The following is an 18,198-nucleotide window of genomic DNA, read 5'->3' on the forward strand; positions in this document are numbered from 1 at the left end:
ATTTTTATGTCTTGAGTTGATAAAAGGTTGCAGAAGGCAGAGCCTGATGAGAAGGGATGGGCTGGTTGGATTAGGATTATTTTGGAAAAAGGCTATTAAGAGAGAAACAGAATTGCTTTAGCCATTTTAGAATTAGTATTTCAGTCCTTGCAGTAAAAAGTGTTGGTCCATGTCTGAAAAAAAAAAAAAAGTTATAGCATTTTCTGTCAGTTTTTCTTATAACTTTATAAAAACTTGACTTTAAAGCTCAGATTCTGACCTGACAATCAGCATTCAGATGTATGTACTTTCACTAAGCCAATTGCCTTTGAATCTGTGAATACTCACTGTATTTCAAAAGCTCTCTACAGTTTTAACTGGCTAAAGAGAAAACTGACAAGCCTGAAAATTAAATTGTAGCAAAGACCTGAAAACAAGGAGAGTTCTCACAGTCATCCAGACAAAAATTTATCTTGCTTTAAGTTTTGATTTTAATAAATGTATACTCCTTGGTGCATTTGCCATAAATCACACATGCCACTTAATAGTGTCACTTTGATTTTATTTTATAGGTTATTAAAATATTATGTGTATTTACACAGATTTATTAGAGCAGTTGCTCAATTTTCTGCTCTTTTATGTGAAAGTAGATACTGGTAATGGTTATATTGCAGGTTATTAAATTTTGGGAGCTAAATGTTTGGATGTGTGTTAGCATGGGAGTAAAATTCATTGAAAGCTCTAAGTATCTGCTGAGAAGGAAAGGGTTTGCTGTCTTTCATCAGCCAGATGTGAACATCTGTAAGGAACTGTGTATTTCATTCCAAGCTGCTGCATTAAGGAGTTCAGGAGTTCTGCTATGGGATCTGTAGGTATCTGCCCCAAATACCAGAATAAGAACCCCCTACCCCAAAATCTCAAACCATCTAATGCCATGGTCTGATGGGAAGGGGACATGGAATGCTGATTTTATTTTTTTGTACCACCCTTTCCTTGTTTTAGAATCCCCTAATTTTTCAAGTATATTTAGTCTCATATACTTCCCCTGTTTCCAAGTACAAACAACCTCTGGCCTTAGGTAACCCAGTTCCCAAGGCACCCCAAATTCCCAGGAACATTGAGAAAAATTACTGAGTGAAACAACTTAGAGTTGTATTCCCTAGTGTGAGTGGCATCTTGCTTAATAAAGAAAACAAAATATGAGCAGAACAATTGGTTTGTGGGGTTTTGTTCTGTGGGGCTTTGAGGTTTTTTTGTTGTTTGTTTGTAGGTTTTTTGGTTGGCTGTGGTTTGGTGTTGCTTAGCTTCCCCTATGGTTCATATGCCCTGTTGATGTAGTCAGACTGGCATGGATTTCATGAAGGGTTTTAGAGTGGTTTTTCTTGAGAAGAATGTAATTATATTTTTTGTTTTGTTCCCACACCTCCGGATAGTTAAGTGGAGAAAGAAAAAGAAAACAAATGTTTATGACTTATTTTAATGCTTTAGTAATTTTAAAATTTTTACTTAATATGAACCCTGCTTAAAATGAGTGTAATCTTGAGTCATATGTATGAGTCTGGTTTTAATTTGTGCTGAATTGTATCCTAATGGATTCCCACTTGATTTCAGCCTGTTTTTCTTTAACTATAATGTTCTTGTTGGTCAAAGCAAACATGTAGAAGTCTTGTAGAACAGGGCAGCCAAAACCCTGTTATGGTCATGTAACAACATAGGTTGTGTTGATATCTTTTAAATATTTTCAAGGTCTGTGGTGGATTATAGGTGTAATAAAGAAAAAAGAGTGTAAGTTTTAAAATAAAGCTTTTGAAAAGTAACAAATTGCACTTTCTTTTTCTTGTTTTCAGCCTGTAGATAAGGCTGTCTTCGGAACAAATTTTTCATCATTTAACTGTTGCCTGCTTGTTAATAGCAGTGAATTCTGAAGTCCATTCATGTCTCTATTATTTGAAGGCAGGTAGTCAAGAGAGCAGTCACAGAATAACTTGCCCAGGTCCTTTATGCCCTGTAGGGCTGTAACCTTAGACAGGCCGTGTATAGAAATGATCTTTTTTGTTGCTGGTGAAGGCTAATGAGTTTCTCTGTCTCCTTGACTCATCTCAGGTTTCAGCTCTGTCTCCTCTGAGGTGTTTGAATGTGTGAGAGAAACCTGGCCAGTGGAATAGCTTTAGGGTGCCTGGTTTTGGGACCTTCTTATTTCACAGGTGTTTGTGGAGGATTCTTCTCCCATGTAGATTCCCTGTTGACTCCTGTTACTCCAGCACCGTAAACAGAAACAGGTTGAACAAACTGTTGCATCTTTATTTGGACTGCAATCCATGTTAGTGTTTAAGCCCTGGTTTTAATTAAATTGATGTACTGTGTTTAAGCAAAACAGATTCGTGGTACTTAAGCCTTAAAACTACTTAAAACTACCATACAATTGCTAGCACCTCCCAGCAGTTGCCAAGTGTTCCTTACTGTGACTTACTCCTGTGTCAGCAATGAGAAGTTCCATCTTTTAGAAGTTTTAAGAAATAAACATAAATTCTTTACTATTAAAGCTTTTTTTTTTAACGTGAGATCAGGAAGGTCAATGGTGAGGCAGGCATTGGTGCCTTAAATAAAACCAGGTAGCTCAAAGGAAGTGAAGAGCTCCCTAGTCTGAGGACAGACCTTCAGAGGAAAAATGTGGATCTCATTTCTTCAACTTTCTGCTATCCTCTTGGGTACATGAATATTGGATAAATGAAGCTGTCTCTCAATTCTTTTGATGTGTTTGATAAAGTAACCAACAATAAGAAGTTGACATTACTTTTATAGTATTAAGTCTTTTCATTTCCTGAGAATTAAGAAAACAGAGCAAAAGTAGTGAGTATTGGTCAAGCATGTATTATTTTTGGTGAAAATATTCCTATTGATGCATTTTATGTGTTCATAGTATAGCAAAAAAATCCTCACTGTATTTCAATGAAGTTGATTTTCCTATGGAAAGTGTCAACGTGGGGGTAATGATTGAAACTCAGAAGTTGTTGGTGGAATGATGGTCTTGCTGTGTATTCATATATATGTGTTCTAGAAATACAAATTAATCAAGCTTGATGTGTTTGATAGTTCTTTCATTCTTCTTTGGAGTTTAAGTTAACGATGGTAAATACCAGCCTCCAGTCCAAGTAGTTGTTTATTGTAAAAATTAAGTCTTTAATGCTGGTGTGTTTCCATTCTCTACTTTAGCCTGGACTTTCTTGGTGAACTTTATTTTCCTAATAGCAGTTGATGATTAAATTCCTTCTACAATGCGTTCAAGATCTCAAACACACAATAGTAATACAGTTCCTGTAAGTGGTTCATTTGTTAATCTGAGCTCTGTTTTACAAGAATTGTATGAATGCTGCTTTCCTTTGAAATTGATCTTCAAAAATAAATCCTGTTTTGTATACTAAGATGCCAGACTCACAAAGATTTCCTTTCTTGTTTCATAGACGTTCCATCTTCAGAGCAGCCTGAATTGTTCCTAAAGAAACTTCAACAGTGCTGTGTCATTTTTGACTTCATGGACACGCTTTCAGACCTTAAAATGAAAGAATACAAGCGCTCCACTCTTAATGAACTGGTGGACTACATTACAATAAGCAGAGGCTGTTTGACAGAGCAGACTTACCCTGAAGTAGTTAGAATGGTGAGTTCTTTCTTTCTCATGGTCTCTTTTTAAATCCACTTGCAATTCCAGTTACACACTGTGGGCGAAATTGAACCCTGGAGTAGGTGGATTAAATGGTGCCTTTGGCTTGTATTTGCTAGTAGACATTGCTTGGGGATAATTCTCCAAAGACAAAAATATTAATTTTTATGTATTTTTAATTAAAGTCAAGTAGATTTTGGGTATTAGAGTGTCACAAATGTCTTAAAGGAAACCTGGATTGTTTCCGGATGGAGAAAGAGAGCAGCTGTAAAATTGGAGTCCCTGATGTTTTCTCCAATCTACCTTCCTTCTCCTCCCCAATATAAATAATGGAATAATTTTTGCAAGTTTCTCATCTTTCTTTGAATTTTCTCCAAGCTCTTGGGTGTCTGCTTTAGGCAGAGATAGCTTAAAGTATGCCTGGACAAGAATTTTAAAATAATAAATGGTAACAATGTTGTGTAGGATTGTTGTGAAAATGTCCTGGTTGGGTTATGTGGACTCATTGCAGGTGCTGTTAGAGTGAGCAAGATTGCTCAACTATAAAGCCACGCCTTGTATATATGAATTGTTAAATAATAGTGTTTTCAATGTAAAAATGGAAACAGTACCAGATGCTGCATGGTGAAGAATGTTCATTGCAAGTGGCAAAATCAGTCACTGCTTTAAATGTTTATTCTGTGCTACTGTACAGAACCCTTATAACCTATTCTTTAAATGAGAAAGCAATTAATTAAATATAAATTTGGTGATGTCAGTTTCCTAATGGTACTCTGTGGTCATGGAATCCTCTAGCTATGTGCTGTTAGAAGAAAAATGTGAATAGTTTTTGCATTGCATTGTGTATGCTCCTCACTTCTTTTCTGACACACAGATACATGCTGTGTTGCTTGTCTGTAATACTTAAAAATAGCTGTAAATTGTGACAGAACCACCAAGCAGTTAATCATGAAGGGAAGAAAGAGAATTAAGGGTTTATGAAAAAATCTTAAGATGGTTTCTGTGTGTATATGCATTGTCAGAAAGCCTGTAATTATGAGATCAAATTCTTCCCCTTCTCCCTCACCCTCTCTTTCCCCCTTCTGCACTGGACCAGTCTTGTGAATGAACTACTTGCTGTGTTATTTCTTCAGTCTGTGACCTCATTCACCATTCAAATACTAGGCAGAATACAGAATGACTTTTTTCCTCAATTTTTCTGCTGGTGCTGCACTGTAGTATCTAAATGGTTTGCAAATGTTAGTTTAATGTGTGATGAACAAAGTGTATCACACCCTTTGCATAGAAAGGATGTTGATGCACAGATAACTTCAATAAAATGGGGGACTTTTTCTGTGTATAGAGAATGCCTCCAAACTCATCCCCTCAGAGATTTTGATAGTTTTTTTAGCATTTCTGTTACTGAGGTTATATTCTTGTATTAACTTTGGTTATAGTTATTTACTGCAGCAGCATCTCTTGAATAAAAGCTCTGCAAGTTAGTGTTGCTTTAGCTTGGGCCTCAAGAAACAAGAATTTGATTTTTAACTGCTTACAAAGTTGAGTCATAAATCATAAACTGTGAACAATCTGATTTTGAACTGTAGAAAAGATGCAAAACCCCTTTGGTATCATGTCCTACTGTCCCTGCAGTCACTTGCATTGATTCACACAACAGTTTTTAACTTAAGGAAATGATGTATTGCCTAAAGAGTTTGAAAAGCATGGCTTTAATTTCCTTAAATATAGTCTGTATCTACAATATGGAGGAGTTATTGGAAATAAAGATAAACCTGAATGTTTCATAGATATTTACTAATGGAGCTTAAGAAATTCCTGTTTCAGCTTAGCTCCTTTTCAATAGAAATCTATTCTCTCATCTTTTCCTTTCATTGCATCATGCCCTTCTTCATTCTGATGTCTTCTACTTTGCATTTGTGATGCTGAGCCCAGGCTGTTTCCTCTTCAGTGCTGGGATACTGAAGCAGGGGAGGACTGTGAATATTCTCATGTCCTGTGTCTGGCTACCCAGTGGCCTCTGACTGCCCAAACCTGTTTCTTTTTACAAGAAAAAGATGCCTAAGTATTTAAGGAAGTGAATATGGTTTTTTTTTTTTTTTTTTTTGTTCCTAAAGAATTTCCTGAGAAAATTTTAAGTAAATGTAATTGTAAATTGTAATTTAGATTTTGGATGGAATTCTAGCCTGCAACAGTCACCTGAGCTTTGTGCCTGTCACAACCAGTGGTGTTCTTGGTGTATGTGCTGCTGGAAAACCCCATGGGTGGTTGTATTCCTTGGGAGCAGGATGCAATGCTCTGATACTGAATTTGTGTGAGTCAGTCCAGAGCAGTTGAATGAATGATTCCTGAAAGCTACTGCAATGTTTCTGCTAAGCCACATCACCAGGGTTTTTGAGGCTTGCAGGTATTTTGTTCTTGGCAGATAGTCTGTCTGGTAAAAGTGCTGTTTTTTCCTGCTGGTCTTCACCTATAAAAACAGGACTTCTTCACCACTTTGAGCACAGTTACACGGGCCCTAGAGGGAAAGGTAGTTCTAATATTCTATAGAATAAGTTTCCAGCACATACTGCCTGGTGAAGAGATGGCATTAGTCACTTGGTGCTGAAGCACTGTTTTTTGATATAACTTGTTCTTTGCAGTAAGTACATGCTCTTGTTTCAGGCAGTTTTGTGCCCATAATCATCCACTGAGACAGACTTAAATGTGCACAGTTTAGTTCATGAGTGCAGCTACCACCTTCATGTGCTTTTGGGGATTTCCACCAAGGTCCCCAGCTGTGTTCACAAGGGAGCTGTCACACTGACAGTCTCAGACCTGTGTCATTATAGTGAAGAAAACAGCATCCTGACAAAATTAGCATCCCCTGCCTGCCACAATTGTCATGGGAGTGTTTTGATTGAAAGACCAGGATCTTAAAACTGATCAAAACAGGGCCCAGTTGTTTTATGTCCCTTTGAAATGTCTCTTTCTGTGTCCCTGTTATGTTTAGTGTTTATGAATCTAAGAATTAATATTTCCTGCTTGTCCCTTTGGGCTACTGTGCTTTGGAGGTGAAGGGAGAAAAAGTTCTTTTGTGAGTTTTAGCATCATCTAGGAGCAGGGAGAAAAGAAAGTCGCACCCATCTGAAACTGGTATTTTTAAAGTTACTAATATTCATAGAAAAGGGTTAAAAGCTGAAGTGATTTCTCACCTATATAATCTAAAATGTTCAAAGAAGTAATATCTGTGGAAGAGATTTCTTTTGTTTTAAGGCTTTATAATGTATGTCTATGTTAATGATCTCTGTCAGTGACCCAAAAGGTGTTTGGCTCTAGATATACTAGGCTAGGAAAAGGTTGCCAGTAGAATTCTTCAGAGGAGCTGAGATTTTTAATTGCTTCTAAAATATAAGGGTTTGAAAAAGTCATTTGTGGTAGCCAAATCACTTCTGGATATTTTTCATGCTGATCATCTAAAATTTATGCCATTAAAAGCTTTATCCATGCTTGTAATATCACATGTTTTCATCTTCTCTTGAGCATGTGATATGATGTTGTATATAGCTAAATGTGAAACCACTTGGCTGTGTGTCAACCTGTGTGCAAATCTGCTTTCTTAAACCACACTCTTTAGCTTGATACAGTGTCTGGCATGTTATTTGTTATTCAAAAAAATAAAACAGAATTTCCTAATGACCACCAAAGCAAGTTGCAGAGGCCTCATCCATGTCATCAATATCATTTGATGGGGAGAGTGATTGGGATTTGTGTTAATGACCATGAGCTGAGCAGAATTATTCAGGAGGGTATTGCTCAGTGTGCTTCCCCTGCAGTTTGATGTGTTGTTCAGAAGGGTAGATGACATTCTTTAGAATTAGGCAAGTCTTAGGAAAAATGGCCTTGCCAATTAAGCCACACTCTGCTAAGAAGGAAATGCTCGTAATAGGACTTTATGAGCCAATAATTGGACACTTAATCTAAAATTTATTCCTGTCTGAGCAAAATGTGGAGGCTTAAACTAATGGTACTGATTTTTGCTGGTAGATTAAGCAGTGGTAGTTGAAAGAAATAAATGTTTGTTATTATCTGTGGTATCCTGAAGGGTATATGTGGTAAAGCTGTTTGTGTTTGATGCATGTTAAGACATAGATTGAACAAACTGATCTATTTGATTTTAAAAATGGATGAAAAAACTGACAAACTGTTAAACTGAGAAGTCTGGATGAATCTCTTTGTTGGTGAGCAGCCTTTCAGCTCTCCTACTTGCTTCTTTAGAAATTGTAAACCAGGCCCTGACGTTTGTGCAATGTGTGTTTGCCAGCCCACAGGAGATGGCTAATGAAACTCTCTTCAGATACATCTTTTAGAATGGGATAGTGATACTTTGTTCTCTTTTCTAAGTGCTGAAATGCCTCTGGCTTCCCATTGTCATCTCTATCTTTTCTGTAATGGCAAATCGAGTAAAATAAGACTGTAATTTCTGTACAGCCAAAGTGAAACATCACAGGAGATGTCATGTGGTGTAGAAACTGTGTTAAGCAACACAGGGAAAGAAACTTGGTTAAATCAATACCCAAATAAACACAAATAAATGCATTTTAAAGGTCAGATTCTGGTTTGGGTTTTTTTACTTCTTTCTACTGACATAAACCTAGAAATATGACATTCAGTTTACTGCAGGTTTGTCTCAACAGATGTGAGGGCAGAGTCTGTTCAGGAGTTTGTTTGTGACAGACCCATTAAACATAAAGAATATTTTGCTAAGCCATGATTTTTTTTTAGCATGTTGAGGAACCTATTTTTAGGAAGTGTTCTAGCTGTTAGACTTCATAGGCATCATGGTTTTTATATTTTCTATAGCTTTAGTTGTGTCTTGTGACTAAGTATGACATCTTCAGAGTTTTTGTATTAAATATTCTTGGATAGAGATTTTTCTGCAAGTCCATCTATATTCAGTTTTATTTTTTTGATTTAACAAAAACCCTGCATGTATGTTCCTGTTGCTTCTTGTACTAGATTTCAAAATATAATAGTGAATGTCATTTTGAGTTTAAGGGAAATAAATGAAGTCATATACTCTCACAAGAATTGAAAAATCATATCCCTTTCTAATGGGAATTTTATATAAGTTCAGGAATTCTGTAAAATATAAGGAATTAATCTTGAATTTAACTTGACTCATTGGAAGCAAAACAGATTTTGAAGCCATCTGAAATGCTGGAAGGAAAATGCAATGTCCTTTGACTGCCCCCCCAAATGTTTTTTTGATAAAAAATTGTCATGTAGGTGCAGCCATAGTGGAGCAAACATGCTATTGTTAAAAAAAACCCCACAAAAATCACATCATATTTTAAATTCTGTTCTTCTTTCTTTAATGTGAGGATTATCAATTCTATAGAAGCAAGAAAAGCATCTAACTTGGATTTCTTTTATGCATTATTTCCAAATACTTTTTTTTAGATGTTTTTGTTATTCACATTCTTTATACACCTAGCTTGTATTGAACATACAATGCTTATTAAAAGAAGAGGCACTGATGTTCTGTGCTCCTCTCAGAAAAATCAGTTGGAGGCAGCTCCTCTTGCAGCAGCAGCCTGTAATTACATTTACCTGTGTCTGTTATTGCTGCAGTTGGTTACACAGGCCTTGCATGTCAGGCTTTATCTGCACAACAGTTCAGTGACCAGGTCTAAAGGAAAGAAGGAAACTGGAAAAACACTTTTTGTTCCAAGAAGCACTTGAGCTTTATTTATTTATTTGCTTATTTATTTATGGGACCTTTACATCCCCACACCTTATTTTGGTGTGTCATCCTCTTAAGTACCTTTAAAGCATTTTGTCTGCAGACATGCACAGTGTTAATCTTCTTCTGAGGGATTGTTTTCCTGGGTTTTGAATTGTATGTTTTGTTCTTTAGTTTGGAGTCCAGGACAGCATGAGTTTGGTAATGCTGTCTAGAGTTCAAGTTCATGCATTGGCAGGCTTTCACTTGGTCTCCTGCCTGCTCTGGAGGTGAGGGGCTCTTTCTGCTGGTACTGTGCTTTAATTTGTTGAAGATACTTGAGCTACAGCTATGATTTTTCAGACTGTATTATAGAATTACCTGGGCAGACATTAAATAAACAATTCCTCCTCTGAATCATCTGAAAACTTTGTTACTAGGAGAGAGTGATGAATGGGGTTGCTGGTAGGGTACCCAGATATAGTTGGGGTCTGGGTGACCTGGAGAGGAATTGCAGAGCTCCAGTTCCCAGCAGCCCTGGTTGTACCCGGGGCTGCTGCTGGGCTGGGCTCTGGGCTAACACTTCTAATTCAGATCCAAAGTGTCATAATCCACCTTGATTCTTGTTAGAGTGAACAAGATTAGAGCAGGGGGGTAATGGCTTTAAACTGGAAGGGGAGAACAAAGAGAAATGGCTTGAATTTGGAAGGGGACAGGGACAGATTGTGTTAGGGTGGAATTCAGCTGTTGGGTTGGTGAGCTACTGGCACAGGTTGCCCAGAGCAGCTGCTTCCCCAACCCTGGAATTGTTTAAGGCCAGGTTGGATGAGGCTTGTAGCAGCCTGGTCTAGTGGAAAGTCTCTCTGCCTGTGGCAGGGTGGATTGGAATTAGTTGACCTCTAATGTTCTTTCCAACCCAAACCCTTTTGTGGTTCTCTGGGAAGTTTCAGGATTTGTAAATTGGGTTTCTTTTGGGCAAAGCATCCACTGCAGGAGTATAGCTACTGCTTTGTTCAGTGCAGGATATCATAGAAAGCAATTCTTCCCTCTAAACATGCAGGATGTGGGCACTGCACCTGAGCACCAGCTGTTTTGTCCTGCAAACTCACTCCTGATCTAGTTCTGCCTAGAGAAGCATTGCCCAGGGATCTCAGGTTTGCTGCCTCCTCATCTGTATGGATGGAAGCTGCTACCACCACTGAAGTGGGTGATGGGAAGCTAACAAGTTTAGGAGCCCTGATCCAGAGCTAAATTCTTGCAGGTTATTGATTGAATTTTTAGAAGACTTAAAGGTCAAGGGAAAATGAGAACTGTTTTCCCCCCCAGCCTGTGATCTGGATTGTTGACTGTGTTCACAATCCAATGTAGTTCATTTTGATGCAGCCAAGTCAAAAGTAATGCTGCTGGGCAAAAGAAGGCACATAATATTAAGCCCTGAAAGACTGTATTCAGGCAAGCAGTGGTGCAGAAAAGAACCTGAGCATTGTGGATTGCTTATCAGGAGTATCTTAATATGAATTTCTGGTACACTGCACTGTTCAAAGAAGTGAACGTCAATAAATTAATATGACAACATGCAGGAAAAAAGAGGGAGATGGTCTGGCTTTTTATATATATCCCAGTGCACTTATGCACAGGTGGGAGGTCAAAGGAAGGAAGCAAAAATAATCACAGGATTAACAACAAACAGAGAAACCAACAACTGCTTGGCTTTAGGAGCTTTGTTTTTCCATTTAACAACACAGAGGTTGAGAGTTGTCATGTCTATATAAAAATACCTATCTATAGATAGACATACTGCATATGCAAATATATATACAGGTGTAAAAGAGATCTGGTGGTTTAACAAGAAGCAACAGGGTATCAGGCAGATTCAACCTTGAGATCAGAAGCAGTGCTGTAGTAAAATTAGTAGTGAAACTTTCAGAAAAGAAAGCTGCTGGAACAGTTTATAATTTTATAATTTGTTAAGATAAAATTAGATACTACATTTTGTAAGATGTTCTTTAGTCAAGCTTCTAGGAGCAATTCAGAGGGTTTTATAGAGAGATTATAGCTGAGAGGCTGCAGTACTTGCTTCATGCTCTAGAATATGTAAATCTGTAAACAATATTAAAAAACCACATAAGCAGATATGTTTCAGAAGGACAAGTCCAGTGTCTTTTCCAGGGGCCAGTGTTGTCTCCAGGTTAGCATGGCTTCATGTTATGACTCAATTACATCTTATTGTTTCTCTATGTTATTATTATGCACAGCAGTTTAAATATTGTGAGCAGAGATACTGGGTTTCAATTTTGTATGTACGTGGGGTTCATTTGGATGATTCCACATATTTTTAATTGAAGAACAGGTGTTCCCTGCAAGCTAGATGGGTATCCACTTACCCTGGTTTTATATAGAGAATACATTAAACTTTGCAGTGTGTGTGCTTGTTTTCATTTCAGCTTTCATTCAGGAAGACTATTACTGATAAAAATCTTTGTTTCAAGCAGCACAGAGTAGAAGTGCTCAGCTGCAATTCAATTTGTGAAGTGTTTTTGTTACAGCGTTGTCACTTTTATAGCACTCCAGTGAGGGGCAAAGAGAGGACTTCTCAAAACATGAATTTTGACTTCAGACTTGAGCCTTTTACTACCTTCTTTTCTTAAAGTTATTTCAAATATAAATGTAGTGATAAAGCTTTCTTGAAGCTTGATGCTTTTACCTGTATATTCATAATTTTGTAGTTCTGCATTGCTGGGTACATCAGATCTGTTCAGAAATTGCAGCTCACTCTCTAGGGGGGTACAGAGCAGCCTTCCCTGTCTTGTTTGTTTTCAACGAATTGGCATTGACTTGTAATTGCCTGAGAGAGTATTTGTCTTGCTTCTGCTTGGAGATAGATGTTAGATCAGATCTTAAGAAGAAATTCTTTACTAAGGGGGCAAGTGAAGCACTGGCACAGGTTGCCCAGAGAAGTTGCCCTATTCTGGAAGTGTTCAAAGCCAGGCTGGATGGGGCTTGGGCAGCCTGGTCTGGTGGGTGGCACCCTGCCCATGGCAGGGCACAGGAACTAGGTGACCTTTAAGCTCCCTTCCAACCCAAACCACTCTGTGATTTTGTTAGTTGTGCCTGACTGACACACTGACACAGAGCCCAGAGGTTTCTGTGCATCTCCAGTGTAGAAATCTGACATTTCAGTATTTCCAATTAGATCTTGTATGCTTTAGATTCAGAGCCAGTGGGTAGATTTAACTGCTTGTTTAATGGTTTCTGGCACTTGGGTGTTCAGATTCTCTGTGGTGGAGCTGTAGTGGACTTTTGTACACCCAGGTTGCTGTGTGCTTCTGAAAGGTACAGCATGGAAAAGAGGAGGGTGCAGGTGTTTTTGAGGACAGAGAGGGGACATCCGTCTTGATACAACTTTGTGGAATATTGGAGTTGAGGTCTGCCTTCCAAAAAGATCATCTGGGCTTGGAGACACACAAAAGTCAGTATTGATCCATAGTCATTTGTGTTGGCTTTGGGAGAGGAGTCACTGGGGATTGTGTGCAGGCTGGCAGGATGTCCTCTGGCTTGATGATCCACGAGAGGTCAGGAGAGAAATGATTCAGCCATCCAGCTGAAGGAATTTTGGCATGTTGCTCGGGCCCAGGGATAAATGCAAAATAGCTGCCTTATGCCACTCTGCAAAAAAGTCTTTCCAGATCTGATGTAGCGTGTTCCTGTCTTAGTGTGGTGGCTGTCAGGGTCTCCAATGTACAGCTGGGCAGTTCATGCATGGAAGGACTTGTTGCCTTCAGTTCTCCCTTAGAGCCTTATAAACATTAACCACCCAGAGGCTACTGATTTAGATAAGCATGCTATAAATTGACACTGCATGTAAATGAGCTATCATGCTGTGTTGTGGTGATTAATGTAGCTGTAATGGCACACATTATCTCCTAAAGTTATGATAACCTGGGGAAATCACTTAAAGATAACCTGTTCTGTCTGTTCTTCTCATTGGCTCTTCTCATTGCATTTTTGGCTCCACACAGCTTATCTTAACTCCTAATGCAAAACAGAAAATTAAAGAGAGCAAATTGCATAGTAGGACCATATTCTAGCTTGCACTGCATTTACTCCACATGTTAATTTTCTTGTGCAAAAAAACCTTGCTTTTGAGTTGCCTTGAGACTGGCATTTTTTAATAGGCACTCTCCAGAAATCATACTAATTTTGTCCCAAGCTCAAGATCCAGGTGTCAGTGCCAGCACTTAACTAATTGTTGCTGAACCTCTCATACTTCTGTCATGCTGGTAAGGCCCTGGCAGTAACTGCTTGAGGCTTGGTTTGACTTAATTTGAGTCTTACAGGAATTTGTCTTTGTTTAGCTTTTCATTCTGAAAGTATGTACTTTGCCTTGCAGGTTTTGCTTGTGCCATAATTCAGTATTTGTTCCAGTTTCTAAACCAAACAGCTGATGAGTGATCTGTAGGTACAAGTTTTGATAATACATGTGTAGTTAAATTTGCAGAAAATTTTCTTTCTTGTTTCAAATGAAATTTAAAGCAGAAAAGAAAAAAAACAAAAAAACAAAAAAACCAAACCCTGCCTTTGGTTTTCTTAGTTTCTTGTTTTGATCCAAATTCTGAGAGAGTTGGGATTTTTGACTGGGAAGCATTAACACAAAATGTTTGATTAAGTATTTTGTAATCCTAGATGTTTGGATTCAAGGTACATTTCCCACTTTTTACTCGGGAATCCTTTGGGTGTCTACCCTCTTTTGTGTTCTGCCATGGAAACTCTGTCTTGCTAATTCTGATTACTCTCTTCCTCTCCCTGCATTTTCATATCAGGGATAGTAGAAGGAGGAGCTCAGGAATCCTTGAGGAAAGACAAACTGTAACTTGTGTATTCCTGGAATAGTTATTTGATCTCTCATGAAATTAGAAATGCCTCTTAGTGAAGGGGCTCTTGAGAGAAGTGAGTTGAGGAAAAGGCTGGAGAAGGGAGAACAATATTTCTGCTAATGAATGCTGGCAGTCACTTGGCTGGTGTGGGTACAGACAGGAGGAGTTCAGTGCCCACCAAGGCTGGAGTGAGTCTGTGTCTCTCCAGGCTGAAAGCAATGCTGAGCTTTACAGAGTGGGGATTCTGTAGAGCCTGCAGGACTGGAGCTGCAGTGGCACACACCCTCTTGTGGCAGGAAGGGACAAGTCCCAGCACAAACCAGTGTGGCCTCTTGTTTTCTGTGCTCACTGGTTTGCCTTGCTCACTCTCCTGTGTTCAGCAAACATCCCTGACTCGGATGTACCCCATGTGCTTTCCTGCACTTACATCTTTCATCTTTCTTTTTATGCAGTGCTTGAATCTGTTCTGTTTGTCCTGCAAATTCTAAAACTTCACCCTCTTTAAATTTGGTTTTATCAGTATTTGAATTGTATTTAAACTGTGGGTGTTCAAGTGCCCTTTCTCACAAAGTTGCCAACTTACTGAAAATACGCCTTGCACACTAAAACATTTACAGAAGCAAAAAAGCTGGAAAAATAAACAAGGATGCTGAAGAACACACTAGTTTTGTGTCTTAAATAGCTTAGTTTGTCTGAACTACTATGAAGGGGTCATGTATAGATTAGGGGATAACATGCTGCTTTTCCCAGCTGTTTGATTAACCAGCTTAGGGATGGGTCAAATGCGCAGCAGCAGAGTGCAAGGAAGGCACTTCATCACCTTCCAAGTGCAGAGAGGCCCTATAGCATGTTTGCAGTTTATCAGATTTGCTGCATAATAAGCTGTACGCTCCATTCAGCACTCTAATTAACCCAGGAAAGCTCTCTGGCTCAGTCTTTGCTGATAGCATGAACCTCACAAAGCCAGGCAGTCTCACCAAAGTGCCTCTAAATAAGATTAGGCAAAGCGAGCCAGCCATGAAATAAAATGTAGGCTAAGTGTCGAGCAAATACTATTATTTGCTTTCATTTATTACCAAGTTTTGTACTTGGCATGAGGTGTCCAGGAATTTAATATGTGAGTAGCACTGGCAACTCTTAACAAGTGCTGACAGATGAGACCTTAATCATTAATGTTTCTCTGTACAGACAAAAATAACCAAGTGCTGTATGACAACACTTACAAATACACATTGATGGTATTTCCTACAACTCTTAAGCAGTCCTGGCACCCAGTGATGCCATCAGGATTGGCAATTACATGTTGGTGGGCTCCTGGAACATTGTGCCAGACTGGATAATGCTGGGATATCAGAGGAAAGGAGAAAAGCCAAGGCTGGTGGCAGGTTTGTAAAGTGACAGATTCCTTATCCCTGTGCTGTTGCTAAAGATCCTTGTCAGACAGCAGGAAAAAGAAATAGTGTTTAAGTGATGGAGGATAGAGCAAGTAGAGATAAAAGAGTCCTGAAATCTATTACCTGTTTGAAGAATGGATCTCATCCTCCTTTCTTTGCCTTTTCAGGTATCTTGCAATATCTTCAGAACTCTCCCACCTAGTGACAGCAATGAATTTGATCCAGAGGAAGATGAGCCCACCTTGGAGGCATCGTGGCCGCATTTACAGGTTTTTGATTATTTACCTCAGAAGAAATTCTTGTCATTGTTCAGTGTATCTAATTATTTTCTCAGCTTTTTTTTTAACCTGTGAATCAGAACTAGTCTGTGAGACACATTTATTAATACTGTCTGTGATTCTAATATAGAATCTGTACCAGAGATGGTACAGAACTTCATGATATTTGCAAAATGTTAAAGCTTTCTTTCAGAATTATATTGATGGTGTCCCTCCTATTCCTGTTTTCCTTCACTGATTTAAAAATTTTTGCTTTCCCAACTGCTTTGATGCAGAAGTGTTTTTCAACAACTTCAGCACGAGCATTTTGAGGATGACACTGCTGGCAGTTTTGCTTTATTGAGGGTGGTTAATATTCATACAAAAATGCCACAAGTGTTGGCAGCTGATCAGAAAAATGAATGAGAAGCTGCATCCCTAAGTTCTCCTTCCTCTCCTAGGAGTCAAGGTTTGCTCCCAGGTGTTTGTAGCAGAATTCAAGCTCACTGAGTAGCATCCCTTCCTCTGAATTTCAATTGTCAAAACAAGGGATTTTGAGATCCCCATGTGGAGTAACACTGCATCCAGGTCTGGAATTATTAGCACAAGAAAATCATGGACCTGTTGCAGTGAGTCCAGAAAGAAGAGTGCAAAGGTGATCAGAAGGAGAGTGCAAAGATGATCAGAGGGCTGGAGCACCTGTCCTGTGAGCACAGGGGTTGTTCATCCTGGGGAAGGCTCCAGGGAAACCTCATTGCAGTCTTCCAATACTTGAAAGGGAGCTTATAAAAAAACAAGGGAGAATGACTTTGACTTTTTACACAGTCAGATTTATGGTAGGACAAGGAGAGAGATTCAGATTAAACTTTATTAAGAAGTTCTTGACTTGTGAGGGTGTTGAGGCCCTGGCACAGGTTGCCCAGAGAAGCTGTGGCTGCCCCATCCCTGGGAGTGTTGAAGGCTGGTTGAATGGAGCCCTGGTTGCATGAGAAACTAGGAAAGATGTCCCTGCCCATGGCAGGGTGAAATGAGATGATCTTTGAGGTCCTTTCCAACCCAAACTATTCCATCATTCTGTGATTTTGAATGAAGAACATAAACTAAACTGGAGAAAGCATCATTGTTACTGATGCAGTAAATTCCTTTATAGAAAATGTAGATGAAGGTTCTGTGTTTGTTAGTCAGGATAATAACTCACACTACTGGTAAATTTACAAGAAGTTTGTTTAAGTAAGTTTGTGGAGTTTGGGAGTTTTTGTGAACAAAGGAGCAAAATTTCTCTCAGCCTGAAATGAGGGTTTTATTTTACAGTTGCATGCACAGTCCTGTGAACAGTTTGCTTCACTCTTCTGTGCTCTCTAATTTAGAATCTGTTGAAATGTAGGTTCATCCCTCATTTATATTTAAATTTCACAAAAAATAAGAATCTTCAAAACGTCAAGGCAGCTCTGAGGAGCTGTGCCTGCCTGGAAACAGCACATTCAGTGACACTGGTGCTGTAGTTCAAAAAGTCATTACTTGCATGGAAATGATGGAATTTCTTATCCAGTGGATGACTTACCATTGTCAAGAAGAAATTCACCATAGCATTTGTGAAAAGTGGATGGAATTGATTTCCTTATGATTTAATGTTGGTGTTATGTAAGCTGTCACTTTTTTCCAAACCTCTCTCCTGCTTTTTGATTTCCTATTGCTTCCTTTGAGAAGTCAGAGAATGCATTATAAAGTAGAAACAGCAGTTTTGCAGCATATTGCTGTCATGGAAAAGTTTAAAATTATTTTAAAATGTAGTTTTAAAGCTTCCTTTCGCCTTTCAGTATCAATATTCATACTCACTAAAGACAAAAAGGGATAAAGTTTTCAATGGCTGCTCCTTATGAAAAGGTTCTGCAAAGAGAATGGGTGGCTGGTAGCTCATTACCAGTGACAGATCAGAGTTAGTGTCTTATGAGGCCACAGCAGTCTCTGTTTCACTTCACTTCCTTGTTCCCTGGTTTTTATACTCTTCTTTTTCTGCACTAAATGAAAAGTCTTGCTGTCCCACTGAAGAGTTTAGGTAGAGATGGAATTGCATGAAAATAAGCAGATTTTCTCCAGCCCTGAGGCTAATTTTTACAGTAAATTAGGAACTTCTGGATAAATTCTGGTTTGTATTCTTCCTCTGTGTTTCAAGCTGTACTAGAACACTACTCTAAGCAGTTTCTAATTTAATTTAAATATTTCCAACTGTTTTGCCAACCCCTTCAGAATTGTAATGTCTGTATTTGATGTGACTTCAGCAGTTCAGAGGGCAGTTTAAATGTGCTTCCCAATTACTCTAGGAAGCTTTACA

The 18,198-nt window shown here is 38.6% G+C and overlaps 1 protein-coding gene across 4 annotated transcripts in view; it reads left to right on the forward strand.

Moving 5' to 3' along the window:
* PPP2R5E (protein phosphatase 2 regulatory subunit B'epsilon) overlaps window positions 1-18,198 on the forward strand; it is a 73,675-nt gene that overhangs the window by 40,103 nt on the left and 15,374 nt on the right. For all 4 annotated transcript variants that reach the window (XM_079308274.1, XM_079308273.1, XM_079308276.1 and 1 more), the window contains exons 3-4: window positions 3,441-3,637; window positions 15,777-15,878. In XM_079308274.1, the coding sequence (XP_079164400.1) occupies window positions 3,441-3,637; window positions 15,777-15,878 (299 nt within the window). The remainder of the gene's footprint in view (window positions 1-3,440; window positions 3,638-15,776; window positions 15,879-18,198) is intronic.

This window comes from Erithacus rubecula, assembly GCF_903797595.1.
Source record: "Erithacus rubecula genome assembly, chromosome: 6".
In the NCBI taxonomy this organism is placed as follows: Eukaryota; Metazoa; Chordata; class Aves; order Passeriformes; family Muscicapidae; genus Erithacus; species Erithacus rubecula.